The sequence below is a fragment of the Hypanus sabinus genome, chromosome X1 (assembly GCF_030144855.1).
Source record: "Hypanus sabinus isolate sHypSab1 chromosome X1, sHypSab1.hap1, whole genome shotgun sequence".
NCBI lineage: Eukaryota > Metazoa > Chordata > Chondrichthyes > Myliobatiformes > Dasyatidae > Hypanus > Hypanus sabinus.
The window spans coordinates 12,350,106-12,364,562 of record NC_082738.1 but is presented as its reverse complement, the minus strand read 5'-3'; the positions used below and the strand labels follow the sequence as shown (position 1 = coordinate 12,364,562).

At 47.2% G+C, this 14,457-nt stretch overlaps 1 protein-coding gene across 1 annotated transcript in view; it reads right to left on the bottom strand.

The window, feature by feature from the left end:
* The window catches only part of LOC132384993 (microtubule-associated protein tau-like), a 38,718-nt gene that overhangs the window by 20,594 nt on the left and 3,667 nt on the right, over positions 1-14,457 (bottom strand). The window contains exon 3 of the mRNA XM_059956718.1: positions 8,620-8,678. Coding sequence (XP_059812701.1) covers positions 8,620-8,678 — 59 coding nt within the window. The remainder of the gene's footprint in view (positions 1-8,619; positions 8,679-14,457) is intronic.

Sequence of the window (14,457 nt, the reverse complement as noted above, 5' to 3'; positions counted from 1 at the left end):
GGAGACCGTGTCCTCCCGCCCATCAGGTAAGACCACGTAGGCATACTGGGGGTTCGCATGTAGTAGGTGAACCCTCTCGACCAGCGGGGAGTATTTATTACTCCTCACGTTTCCGGAGCAGCACTGGCCCTGGGGACGCCAGCCAAGCCGGTAGGGTGGTCCCAGTGGCAGACTTCCTGGGAAAAGAAAAGAGGCACTCATGGGGGGTGGCATTGGTGGACGTACATAACAGAGAGCGGATGGAGTGGAGTGCCTCGGGGAGGACATCCTGCCATCGAGAGACCGACAACCCCTTTGACTTAAGGGCTAAAAGTGTGGCCTTCCACGCTGTGGCATTCTTCCTCTCCACCTGTCCATTTCCCCGGGGATTATAGCTCATGGTCCTACTAGTAGCAATGCCCCTAGCCAGCAGGTACTGGCGCAGCTCGTCACTCATAAAGGAGGACCCTCTATCACTGTGGATATAGCAGGGATACCCGAACAGAGTGAAGAGCTGGTGCAGGGCTTTTATGATGGACGTGGCAGTGGTGTCGGGGCAGGGAATGGCAAAGGGGAACTGTGAGTACTCGTCGATAACATTGAGAAAATAGACATTGCGGTCGGTGGACGGAAGGGGGCCCTTAAAGTCAACACTCAGTCGCTCAAAGGGATGGGTGGCCTTGATAAGTTGCGCCTTTTGAGGACGGTAGAAGTGCAGTTTGCACTCAGCGCAGACTTGGCAGTCCCTGGTCATCGTCCTGATGTCCTCAAGGGAGTAAGGCAGGTTCCGGGCTTTCATGAAATGGTAAAATCAGGTGACCCCCGGGTGGCAAAGATCTGCATGGAGGGCGTATAGCTGGTCGAACTGGGCACTGGCACACGCTCCCTGGGATAGGGCATCAGGGGGCTCATTGTGCCTTCCAGGCCGGTACAGGATATCATAGTTGTGGGTGGAGAGTTCTATTCTCCACCGCAAAATTTTATCATTTTTGATTTTGCCCCGCTGTTGGTTGCTGAACATGAACGCAACCGAGTGCTGGTCGGTCAGCAAGGTGAACTTTCTGCCGGTGAGATAGTGCCTCCAGTGCCTAACAGCCTCCACTATGGCCTGGGCTTCTTTCTCCACCGCGGAGTGCTGAATTTCAGAGCCTTGGAGGGTGCGAGAAAAGAATGCTACTGGCCTGCCTGCCTGATTGAGGGTAGCAGCCAGCGCAAAGTCAGAGGCGTCACTCTCTACTCGGAAGGGAATGGTCTCGTCCACCGCATGCATCGTTGCTATGGCAATGTCCCCTTTAATGCGGCTGAAGGCCGCGCGGACCTTGGCTGAGAGGGGAAATGTGGTAGACTTGACCAGGGGGTGGGCCTTGTCTGCGTAATGAGGGACCCATTGAGTGTAGTAGGAAAAGAAGCCCAGGCACCGTCCGAGGGCTCTGAGGGTGGTGGGAAGAGGGAGTTCTAACAGGGGGCACATACGGTCGGAATCAGGGCCAAAGACCCCGTTCTCCACAACATACCCAAGGATAACGAGTCGGGTGGTTCTGATCACACACTTGTCCCTGTTATAAGTAAGGTTCAGAGCTTTGGCCACTTGGAAAAATCGTTGGAGGTTGGTGTTGTGATCTGGCCAGTCGTGACCGCAGATGGTTATGTTATCCAGATAGGGAAATGTGGCCTTCAGTTGGCACTGGTCCACCATCTGGTCCATTTCCCTTTGGAAGACAGAGACACCATTCGTGACACCGAAAGGGACGCGCAGGAAGTGATAGAGCCTGCTGCCCGCCTCAAAGGCGGTGTAGGGGCGATCCTCTGGGTGGATGGGGAGCTGGTGATAAGCGGATTTCAGATCTATTGTCGAGTACACCTTGTACTGAGCTATCTGGTTGACCATATCTGCGATGCGGGGTAAGGGGTACGCGTCAAGCTGCGTGAACCTATTGATGGTCTGGCTGTAGTCCACGACCATCCTATTTTTCTGCCCAGTCCGAACAACAACCACCTGGGCCCTCCAAGGACTTGTGCTTGGCTCAATGATCCCCTCCCTTAGCAGCCACTGCACCTCTGACTGAATGAAGGCCCTGTCCCCTGCGCTGTACCTCCTGTTTTTAGTTGCCACAGGTTTACAGTCGGGGTTCAGGTTGGCAAACAGCGGTGGGGGAGGGATCTTGAGGGTGGAGAGGCTGCAAGTGGTGTCAGTAGCGCAGCTGTCGGCATGGTGCTGGGTGGGATGTGTGGGTCGGTGTGTGTGTCTGGTCATTAGCAGGGCATATGACGAAGTCCCACAAAACTGAGGATTCCTGACAGTGAGTGGTGGGAGGGGCCCGTCATATGCCATAGTCACACTTTTTAGGTGGCTCTGGAAGTCCAGCCCCAATAGCACAGGCGCACACAGTTGAGGCATGACCAGTAGCGCAAAGTCCCGATATTCTGTGCCCTGCACCACCAATGTCGCTACACAACCCCCCCCCCCCCCGGATGTCTGTGGAATGCGACCCAGAAGCCAAGGTGACCCTCTGGCTTACCGGCTGTGTCACGAGTCCGCAGCGTTGCACCGTGTCTGGGTCAATAAAACTCTCAGTGCTGCCTGTATCAAACAGGCAGCTAGTCCTGTGCCCCTCCACCAGGATGTCCATCATTGACCTTGCAAGCTGGTGTGGGGTGCTTTGGTCGAGGGTCCATGGAGGCCAGAGTTGAATCGCCGTCTTGGTGCCCGGTAAGCACCCGTGGGTTGGAGGTGGGGCGAGGTGGTGCCGACAAAGATGGCTACCCCTATGCCTCGCACGAGGCGGGCAGGCAAGATGGCGGTGACCAAGATGGCGACCCCCACGCCTCGCACACGGCGCTGCTCAACCCTGCTCGTGGTTTAGACTTACAGACCTTGGTGAAATGGCCCTTCTTCCTGCAGCTGGAGCAGGTCGCTTCTCGGGCAGGGCAGCATTTTCGGGGGTGCTTTTCGAGACCGCAGAAGTAACACTGCGCGGACTTGCGACTGGCAGCAGCTGTGGTCGATTCGCTGGCAGGTGACGTGGTCTGCGGCGTCCATGGGACCGGTGGGAGATCGCGCGGCTGGACAACATCAGTGTTGTGCCAAGCAGCCTCCAGCATGTCAGCCAGCTCGATTGCCGAGCGTAAGGTAAGATCGGCGTTTTCCAGCAGCTGCTGGCGCATGTACACTGACCTGATCCCCGTAACGAAGGCGTCTCGTACCAGGAGCTCCGCATGCTGTTCTGTCGTCAGTCCCCTGCAGTCGCAGGCCCGCACGAGGGTCTGTAGGGCTTGGAGAAACTCGCGTCGCTAAGCGATGTCTTGCGTAGACGGTGTTCACCGGCCGCAGGTACTGTCTTTCAAGGGCGTCCAGTGCCCCTCGGTAGGTCAGCAAGTTCCTGATAAGGGAGAATACCTTCGGACTGATTCTGGAAAGGAGGATTTTGTGCATAATAGCAGGCTCAGTCACAGGAATCTCTTCCAAGTATGATTGGAAGCATGCAAGCCAGAGTTCAAAGGCAAGAGCTGCTTCTGGGGCTTGAGGGTCCAAGTCCAATTTTTCCGGATGTAAAATACTCCCCATGTTTTAAAACTTCCAGTGAATAAAATTGATGCACCATCAATAACTCTCGGAGATGTGAGGCGAGATATAGGCTTTTATTAGCTGGAAGAAAGCACCGTCAGCAGCAAGAGCCCATCACACAACATCCTGGAGACTGAGGGAGGAGCAGTGCCTCCAATCGCCTTTATACAGGGGTCTGTGGGAGGAGCCACAGGAGCAGTCAGCGGGGGGGGGGGGGGGGAACGTGTCCAGACAGATAAATGTAGTTCACCACAGTCATAATGCCACAGAGTATGCTGTGACTACATATATAATTGATAATTTTCAGGATGACATACATTCTGAAGACAGTGCATCTAATGTGTGTGCAGCAGGTTCTGTTGCTTGCAGAGCATCTCCTGTGCCTGATAAATCATCAGTACGCATTATAACGGAAGCTGATTTTGCTGAGTTATGCTCAAGACAACAAATAGAGGGATAAACACACACTGGAAGAAAAGATGGAACAGCTTCAGAGAAACCAGAACGAAAAGACGGAATAGTTTCGGAGAAACCAGAAGCTGCTTAAGTTGTAGGAAGAAATTGCACGCAAGATGGCCAGAGTTAAAGTGGTAAGGTCTTCAAGTGCTATGGACGCTAAACGTGCTTTAGCAGGACAGATCTATGGTGAGAGTTCCTTTGTTGACATGGAACAAAGAAATTCCAGCATACTTAATGTCCATGTGGATATATTTAAGGAGCAAATGTCATTGAGCAAGAGTTTGAACCCTAAGGGGTAGTTCAGTCTGTTCACTCTCAGCCTGCACCAAGGGTCACTCGAACCTGTGCCATATCCAATAGCACAAGGTGCTTCTGAGAACACTGATTTACGGTAGGATGACACCCGTGTTTCAGATAGTAAAGGTCTAAATGCTTCACTGGTGGCCATAAGGACACAAAAGGAAATACAACAAGCATAGTGATGCAACAGCAATGTATTGTATCTCTGTCTAAAAGAAATTCAAATCTCTGATGGTGATCCATTGCAGCTTCATTCATTTATGTGGGCTTTCAAGATTAGCATTGAAGGCAAGACAAATAATTATGGAGACAGTCTCTATTTTCTTGAACAGCTCACTAGAGGTTACCCCACAGAGCTTGTCAAAAGTTGCCAGTGGGCCGACCTGGAGTAAGGAGACTGAAAGGCCCAGGCTTTACTACAGAACGTTTCGGTCATAAGCACAAATTTGCTGTGGCCTACATGGAAAAGGCTTTTTATTGGCTGCATTTCAAATCAGAAGATGTGAAGGCCTTCAAGACTAGTCTTTTTCTTAGAGGCTGTTGCAAAGCCATGGAAGATGTACAGGACACATGTGAGCTAGACGTGCCTGCTAACATGAGGATTGTTGTAAAGAAATTGCCCTATATGCTTAGGGATAAATGGAGAACAGTGGTCTGTGAACTGGAAGAAAGGCACAACCATAAAATTACTTTCATTGACATTGTTTATTTTATTGAAAGGTGAGTAAAGATTAATACACACCCAGTATTTGGAAATATACAGCATGCTACATCACCTGCTATAAGCAAAGGCATGAACAAAACTAAGTCACAACTTCATTCTAGTTTAAAGGAAGCAGTTTTGCCACAACTGTGGCCACTTTGAGAGTAAAGCCAGAACTGAACCTGGAACTAATGAAAGGGTTTGCCTGTTCTGTGAGGTTGACCATATGTACATTAGATTTGTGCTCTCAGTAAGATTGCTTTCCTAAAGGAAAATGGGGTCTGCTTTGGTAGTTTGTGTACAGGACACACCAGCAAGGATTGCAGGGAGCGCCTTTCATGCAAGCATTCCAGCACACTTCATATTCACTCTGACGAATGGGGTGCAGAATTGAAACAAGCCGTGAAAGAATCCAACAGAGCAGAGAGCAATGCCCTGGAATCCAATGGCCTTACAGGGGCTGATGATTATGATTATAAACTTCCCATTGTTCCAGTACAAGTGAATCTAAGAAAGGTAACAAGACATTGGTTACTTCTGCTTTCCTAGATCAAGGAAGTACAACAGTGCTCTGTACAGTGAGCCTCATGAACAAGCTCAACCTGACAGGAAAAAGGAAACACATTCTCTTACGCACCATGGGTCAGGAGAAAGTCGTGAGTAGCTACACTGTCTCAGGATTGGAAATGGCTGGCTTAGAAAGTGAAAACCATAAGACAGAGCAGAATTAGGCCATCGGACCCATCAAGTCTGCTTCACCATTTAATCATGGCTGATAACATTAAAAAAAAATCAGCAACACACTTATCTGCCAAATAATCCTGTTTCTACCCTCACTGGCACATGGCACTGGCAGTAATCCAGAAATTACTACTCTAGAGGTCCTGCTTCTCAGCTTTCTGTCTAGCTCTCTAAAATCTCTCTTCAGGATGTCTTTGCTTTTCCTTCCTATCTCATTGGTACCAATATATACCAAGTCATCTGGCTGCTCTCCCTCCCCCTCCAAAATTCTGTGGACAGGTAAACTACTGTGAACTGCCTAACATCTATAGGCAGGAAAGGATGCCTGTCCACAAAGGGAACATTCCTTGTCAGAGGGGTTTTCAGGAATGATCTCACCGTAAGCATATTCATTTGCCAGAAATTGAGCTGCTGATAGGAGTGAATGTCTCTAAGGCATTGGAGCTATTGCAAGTGATTTGCAATGTTAATGATAGACCCCATGCAATCAGAACAATACTGGGTTGGACTGTAATGTACCATTGATTGGAGACCATGGTTTTTGAAAAGACCACCCTTGGCCAGAGCTGACAATTAGCGGGATTTCAGTTTTGAACTTGGATGAGGTTTAGTCGCAGCCACTCAAGACAGATTTTCCTGAATGCAGTCAAGAGGAACAACCTGGTTTGTCAGAGATCACAGTCCAGGATAGACTGCTTACCAAAATAGGACATCTGTGTAAATGTTGATATTTCATGTCTATTGTGTCTTGGTATCACGTCATTGTAATTATTCTAGTATAATAACTAGGGGGCTGGAATGTAGCAGCCATGTATCTGTTCTTGATCTACATTGTATTCTGTGTTGTGCATTTATTATGGTAACAAGTAACATGAGTGAGGGGGTGGTAAAAGCAAAGGGAATAAGTTACATCTTCATGCTTTGTTCTGTGCAATATGCAGCTGGGGGCCAACAGATGTCATCTTTCTTTGACCGCTTGATTACATTTGGGTATGCTTAAGTTTCATTGCTTCAAGACTGTATGTCTGCTGATTGCAAATAAAGGATCGAATACACATCTTTGACTTTGCAACAATCATTATTGGAGTTGAGGGTGCATTATACAAGTATAACAAATTGGTGGGGGTCGCCAGCAGCAACAACTTGGTTTGGTTAGAATTGGCTGCTATAATTGGCAAGAACAAATTAAAATAAGGCAGGGGTAAGCAGAGTGGCCATTGTTGGAGTGGGTAGTGTTAGAGTGAGGATTTTGAGGCTTCAACCCTTCAAGGCTTCAGTGAGGAAAAGCTTTACTGAGAGAAAGCGAAAAGCTGTAGGTAGATTCCACCTGGTCCTCAGTTTATTTATTGATTTTCCTTCTTTATATTTGCTCATTTAAAACAGTAGAGATGCCAGGCTGGATAGTGGAATGCTCCTCTTGCAGGATGAGGCAGGAAGACTTCCAGTGTTTCTGACGACTACAACTGCAAGAGATGCATCCGGCTGCAGCTTCTAACAATCCACATTTGGATGAATATTCCAATCAGGCTAAGTACTAAGTCAGTCCAAACTGTTTTCCTGGAAGTTCTCCTGAAGCAGACTTCCACAGACTTGTTGGTATATTGATTCACTGACCAGATACGGATCTCTAACATTAATCTCTCATGAATGTAAAATGGTACAACACAGCACAGGTCTGTTGGTCCAAAATGTTGTGCTGAACTTCTAACCTACTCTATGATTAATCCCTTCCCTTCTGCACAGTTCATAACCCTTCAATTTTCTTTCATCCATGTGCCTATCTAAGAGTCTCATAAATGTCCTTTACCATCACCCCCAGCAGTGTGCACTCACCGCTCTGCAAAAAGCCTACATCTGACAACCCCCCCCCCCAAACAAACATTCGTCCACTGACTTTAAACAGATGTGCTCTGGTATTGGTTATTGTCGTGCTGAGAAAAAGAATCAAGTCTGGAGGTAGATATAGGGCAGATTTTTTTGCCTCAGATAGGCTTTTTACAGCAACTAAGTGACAGTCATTCCCAAGACTACCTTCAATTATTAGCTCTCTTTACTGAATACATGCACCATGGTATCAAAGCTGTTAGCGCAATGCTAGTACAGCTTGGGGCGTCGGAGCTCTGAGTTCAATCCCAGTGTCCTCTGTAAAGGGTTTGAACGTCCTCCCTGTAGAATGCATGGGTTTAGCCCTGGATGCTTCGGTTTCCTCCAAAGACGTATGGGTTAGGTCAACTAGTCACTGTAAATTGTCCCGTGATTAGTTTGGGGTTAAATCACAGTTGTCTGGGGCAGTATAGCTCGAAGGGGCAGAAGGGCCTGTTCCACACTGTTTCACTAAATAATAAATAAATCATTTCTTGAACTTAATCCTCAAATCCCGGGATTTGAACTTGTACCTCTGTTCTCAGCATCACAGACTTAATCACTATTCCGCTATAGGCCCTGGTGAGAGCTGCTGACTCGAGCTGGAGTCAGAGGGTAGGTGCTTCTCAATTGCTCCTCCACAGCCTTGTTCCCCTCTTATAGTAACTTCTAAACTAATGAACACAGATATTCAGAGGTCATAGATTGCCTCCTTGGGTTATCCATTGCAGAGTCCAAGAGTGGAACTGTCATCTGGAGATCTCAGGCTGTTGCAGAAGAATGAGCGATGAAGCCCTGAGATATAGTTGCAATATTTGACATTAATGTAGGGATAGAGATTCAACCCACTCAGTCTCTTTCCAATTCTGTACGCTCCCTGCAGCACCTACCACAAACTTTAATTGCTCCTGTATTTTGTGCACTGCTCGCTGAGCCTGCAGGTGTGAGTTGCGTGCTCACTGACAGCAGCAGCCTGCACAGTGGAAGTGCAGGCCAAGGGCAGCCTTACCTGCAGTAGCTTGATCAGACGGCAGCTCCACAGAACCTGTGGCCAGGGGAGCCAAATCCATCCACGTTCAAACACGGGAAGGAACACATGTGGAAATAAAGAGCAGAAAGAAACACCAGTAAGAAAATAAAGAACAAAGCACTCGACTGGTATTTATTACACAACACTAATAACAGCCGCATCATCAAGCTGCAGATGGTCTTTCTGGTGAAGGTAATCGACAGCCTTGTTGGGAAGTGAGTTCCAGGATTTAGTCCCTGCAACAGTGCAGGACTGGCAATAATTTTATCTGTCAAGATAGTAAATGACTTGAAGGAAAATATTCAGGTGATAGCGTTCCCCTGTGACTGCAGCCCTTGTCCTTGGTGGTAGAGATTGCAGATTGAGAACAGCTAATGGAGAGGCCAGGGCAAGAAAAATACATTTTGTAGGTGGTTCACACTGTATTGGTACTGGAGGGAATGAGTGATTAGGAGTGGCCAACTGCTTGCAAATAACACAGGCTGCTTGCTCATGGACAACACTGAGCCTCCTGAGAATTACACATCAGAATTCCCGATTTGTGGCTTATAGCTGGTGGAAAGGGAGACGGGGAGTGCAGAATCCCTAGCCTCTGACCTGCTCTGGAAGCACCTGTATTCACATGATTGTTCTGGGTGAGTTTCAGGTAGTAAAGCTGCTGTCTCACAGCTTCAGTGACCCAAGTTCAGTCTTGACCTCAGGGGCCATCTGAAGACTTTACACGCTGTCTGTGATCAAGTGAGTTTCTCCAGGGGCTCTGGTTTCCTCCTAGATGGCCAAGATGTTCTGGTTGCTGGGTTAACTGGTTGTTCTGAACTACTGATAAAGCAGGTGAGAGGTGGGAGGAAGTGGGATGTTGATGGAATGGATTACAATGTGAGCCAGCATCAACTTCATGGGTTAAACAGCTTCCTCCACATCCTAGAAAATATGAGATATGAAGATGAGAATATTACAGGATCTATTGTACTGGTTTATTGTCCATGACCATGATTGTTCTTGGCAAATTTTTCTACAAAAGTGGCTTGCCATTGCCTTCTTCTGTACAGTGGTCAGGAGGAAGAGTATAAGAAACTGATACAGGACTTTGTGATATGGTGCAACTCAAACTACCTGCGTCTCAATATCACCAAGACCAAGGAGATGGTGGTGGACTTTAGGAGACCTCGGCCTCATATGGAGCCAGTGATCATTAATGGAGAATGTGTGGAGCAGGTTAAGACATACAAGTATCTGGGAGTGCAGTTAGACGAGAAGCTAGACTGGACTGCCAACACAGACGCCCTGTGCAGGAAAGCACAGAGTCGACTGTACTTCCTCAGAAGGCTGGCGTCATTCAATGTTTGTAGTGAGATGCTGAAGATGTTTTATCGGTCAGTTGTGGAGAGCGCCCTCTTCTTTGTGGTGGTGTGCTGGGGAGGCAGCATTAAGAAGAGGGACGCCTCACGTCTTAATAAGCTGGTAAGGAAGACGGGCTCTGTCGTGGGCACAGAACTGGAGAGTATGACATCGGTGGCAGAGCGGAGGGCGCTGAGTAGGCTACGGTCAATCATGGAAAACCCTGAACATCCTCTGCACAGCACCATCCAGAGACAGAGAAGCAGCTTCAGCGGCAGGTTGCTGTCAATGCAATGCTCCTCAGACAGGATGAAGAGATCATTACTCCCCAACGCCATTCGGCTCTACAATTCAACCACCAGGGGCAAGACATGTTAAAGTGCCGGGGTTAGGACTGAGCTTAAGTTACCACTCAATGCACTTTAGTAACTATTTAAGAACTTTTTAAAAGCTATTTATTAAAGCTTTTTGGGAGGGTGATTTTAGATGCATATCATATTTATATTGAGTTAAATACTTATATAATTAGTTTTGCTACAATAAGTGTATGGGACACTGGAAAAATGTTGAATTTCCCCTTGGGGATGAATAAAGTATCTATCTATCTATCTATCTATCTATCAGTGTCTTTACAAGATGGGTGACCCCAGCCATTATCAATACTCTTCAGAGATTGTCTGCCTGGCTCAGTGGTTGCATAACCAGGACTTGTGATATGCAACAGATGCTCATATGACCATCCACCACCTGCCCCCATGGCTTCATGTGACTGACTGAGGTCTAAGCAGGCGCTAAACTTTGCCCAAGGGTGGCCTGCCGGCTAGCAGAGGGAAGAAGCGTCTTACACCTCCTTTGGTAGAGCCATATCACCACCCGCCATACCATTCATACAGATCAAACCATTACATAGTGCACTGAGCAAGAACAAGGTAAGACAATAACAATGCAGAATAAAGTGTAAAAGCTACAGAGAAATTTCAGTGCAGGTAGATCAACTGGGAAGGTGGACAAAGGAAGGCAGATGAAATTTAATCCAGACAAGTATGAAATGATGCATTTTGGATAGAGCCTGAGATACAAGTGTATAGCTCAGTGAATGCTGTGACACAGGTAGACAGGTTGATGAAGGCAGGACTTGGCATACTTGCTTTCATCTGTGCATGTCATCTATATGTCATGTCCCTGAAAGCGGCCAAAGTGCTCCACCTGCCCATTCACCTCCTCCCTCACCTCCATTCAGGGCCCCAAACAGTCCTTCCAGGTGAGGCAACACTTCACCTGCAAACCTGCTGGGGTTGTCTATTGTGTCCAGTGCTCCCAATGCAGCCTCCTCTACATTAGTGAGACCTGTTGTAAATTGGAAGACTGCTTCGTCAAGCACCTCTGCTCTGTCCGCTAAAAGTGGAACTTCCCGGTGGCCAAACATTTTAATTCTGGTTCCCACTCCTGTTCCGACATGTCGGTCCATGGCCTCCTCTTGTGCCGAGATGAGGCCACCCTCAGGTAGAGGAGCAACACCTTATATTCTGTCTGGGTTGCCTCGATAGCATGAACATCGATTTCTCCTTCTGGTAAAAAAACTTTCCTCCCCCTTCTCTCTTTTTCACTCTGGCCTCTTACCCTTTCTCACCTGTCTATTGCTTCCCCCTGGCTCCCCTCTTGCTTCCCTTCTCCTATGGTCCACTCTCCTCTCCTATCAGATTCCTTCCTCTCCAGCCCTTTGCCTTTCCTACCCACCTGGCTTCACATATCACCCTCTAGTCAGTCTTCCCCTCCCTCCACCCAACCTTTTTATTCTGTCGTCTTCCCCCTTCCTCTCCAGTCCTGATGAAGAGTCTTGGCCCAAAATGTTGACTCTTTATTCATTTCCATAGATGCTGCCTGACTTTCTGAGTCCCTCCAGCATTTTGTTGCTCTGGATCTACAGCATCTGCAGGATCTTGTGTTTATGATTAGCTATACAAGATGGTGAGACTGCTCCCGGAACACTGTGTGCCGTTCTGGTTGTCATTCTATAGGTAGGATGTGATTAAGATAGAGAAACTTCAGAAAAGATTCACAAGGATATCTGGAGAGCTTGAGTTACACGGAGAGACTGAATAGGCTTGGACTGTTCTTTATGGAGCAAAGGAGCCTGAGGGGTGACCTTATAGAGGTTTATAAAATAATGTGTGGCAGAGATAGGGGAGGTGGTCACAGTCTTTCCATTGGGTAGGCAGGTCTAAAATAAGGAGGCAGAGAGGGGAAAGATTTAAAAGGAAGCTGAGGGGCAAGTTTTTTCATAAAGAGGGTGGCGTGTATATGGAAAAAGCTGCTGATATTTAAAAGGTATTTAAAATTGGTATATGGATAGAAAAGGTTTAGAGGGATATGACTCGGAAGGCACATTGGTCAGCATGAATAAGTTGGGCTGAAAAGCCCGTTTTCATGTTGTATGACCTTATGAAATATTTTGGCAGGGAACTGAGATGCAGGCACACAGCAGGTGAAGAGATAGAGTCAAATAAAACAGGAGATAAAGCATAAACCAAATATGTCCAGTAGACAGAGCAGATGGGGACATGGTAAGGTACAAGGGAGAGACTAGACTGGTAGGCTAAATTGTGTTTATTTTAATGCATCAGGCAAGACTGAAGAGCTTAGAGCATTGATCAATGTGTGGGTAGACTACTGCTGCAATCACAGAACGATAGGTCTGGCAGCTCAGCATTCCTGGATTCAGAGCTCTAGAGGTGCAGGTCAAAGAGGACGGGACTCTCCAATATTGATTAGGGAGAGCAACATGGCAGTACCCAAGGAGGACATCCAGGAAGGCTCTTCAAATAAGGCCATTTGGGTAAAAAGTGTGGTCACTCTGTTGGGGTGAAACTGCTGGCCCGCAATAGTTGGCAGGAGATAGAGGAACAGAGGTGTAGTCAAAAGTCAGAAAGAGTAATAGGTTTCCAGCAATGGTAGATTTTAACTTCTAATAGATAGAAAAAAGGAGAGCTTTTTTGCCACTATGTAGGGAAGGCGCTGACCTGGACCTAATCGTGGGAAGTGAAGCCAGACAAGTGGCTGAAGTGTCAGTGGGGGATCTTCCTGGTGAAAGTGATCATAAATTTGTAAGTTTTGTGATGGTTCTGAAATGTGGACGCTAAGATCTTACACTGGTGGGAAGTCCAATTTTAATAACATAAAACAGTATCTGATAAAAGCAGAAAGGGGGCAGCAGCCTGTGGGTAGAAGAGCATCCAATTAGTGGGAGTGTTAAAAATGAGTTAATGAGAGTTCAGGGCCACAGAATGGCACAGCTAGTGGAGCTGCTGCCTCACAGCGCCCAGAGAACTGGGTTCAATCCTGACATCAGATGCTGTGTGTGTGAAATTTCTGCATGGGTTTCTTCCCACAACCCATCCTCATCACTCTCTGTTCTCCTCTCTCCTGTCAGGCAGTAAACTGAATAATAGTTTAGTTCCCCTCTGCTGGAACCCTAAAACTAAATAATGAAGAGCAACCGACCCAAGAACAGCTTCTATCCTGCTACCAGACTCTGGAACAGAAAACTCATAAGCTAAAAGATGAATTCTTGATCTCTTAATAAAGCTTATTGTGATCATTACACTTTATTTGTCTGCACTCTCTGTCAACCAGAACACTATATTGTGTATTATCTGACCCTGTTGTCCTTCTGGAATAAAGATCCTCCAATCAGCTACCACCTCACCTGTGGCAGTGAAGATTTAAAAACCCGCGCCAGAGTCTCAACAAATCTCTTCCCTACCTCCTCGCAATTTCCAATTTTCACTGGCTGAGGAGTCATGAACCAACTGCTGTGATTTTTAAAGGTGCAGGCCAGTGAGCACTGATAAGAAATGTCTTCACTGAGAGTGGCGAATCTTTAGCATTCTCCATCCTGCGGAGATATGGAGCCTCAGTCGCTGCACTCATTCAAAATAGAGATTGGTAGGATGTGGATAGAGTGCAGGAAAAGGGAACTGTCAGCAAGCAGCAAGCATGATTAATGAGGGAGCAAATGCTGAGTGGCCTGATCCTGTCCCAAATCTTTTTTTTATAAAAAGAGAACACACTGAACGGTGGGTGTCATGGGAGTATGTACTGCAAGATAAAGAGGGGAAAATAGAGGGTGCACCATAATAGTGAGGTTTAGAGGGAGCACACTTAACCGTGGAACAAAGAAAGTACACAGAGGAGTCAGGTGTTGAAGGAATATTGATCTTTTGCTGTGGGGCAGTGTAGGACACTGGACCATGGGCTATATTTGCACAGCTGAACCTTGAGGACAGAAAGTGTAGGGTAAAGAGGGAACTCACTGAGGCTAGAATATATTGAACAATGGAAAACAGATAGAAGGAAGTGAACTGGAGTGTAGAAGTGACACAAGGAACATGGGAACAAAGGACTGTACTAAACAGGAGTAGTTTAGGGAACAAAACCTCAAAAGCTGCAATGCTGAAAATCTGAAATAAAATAGAAAAT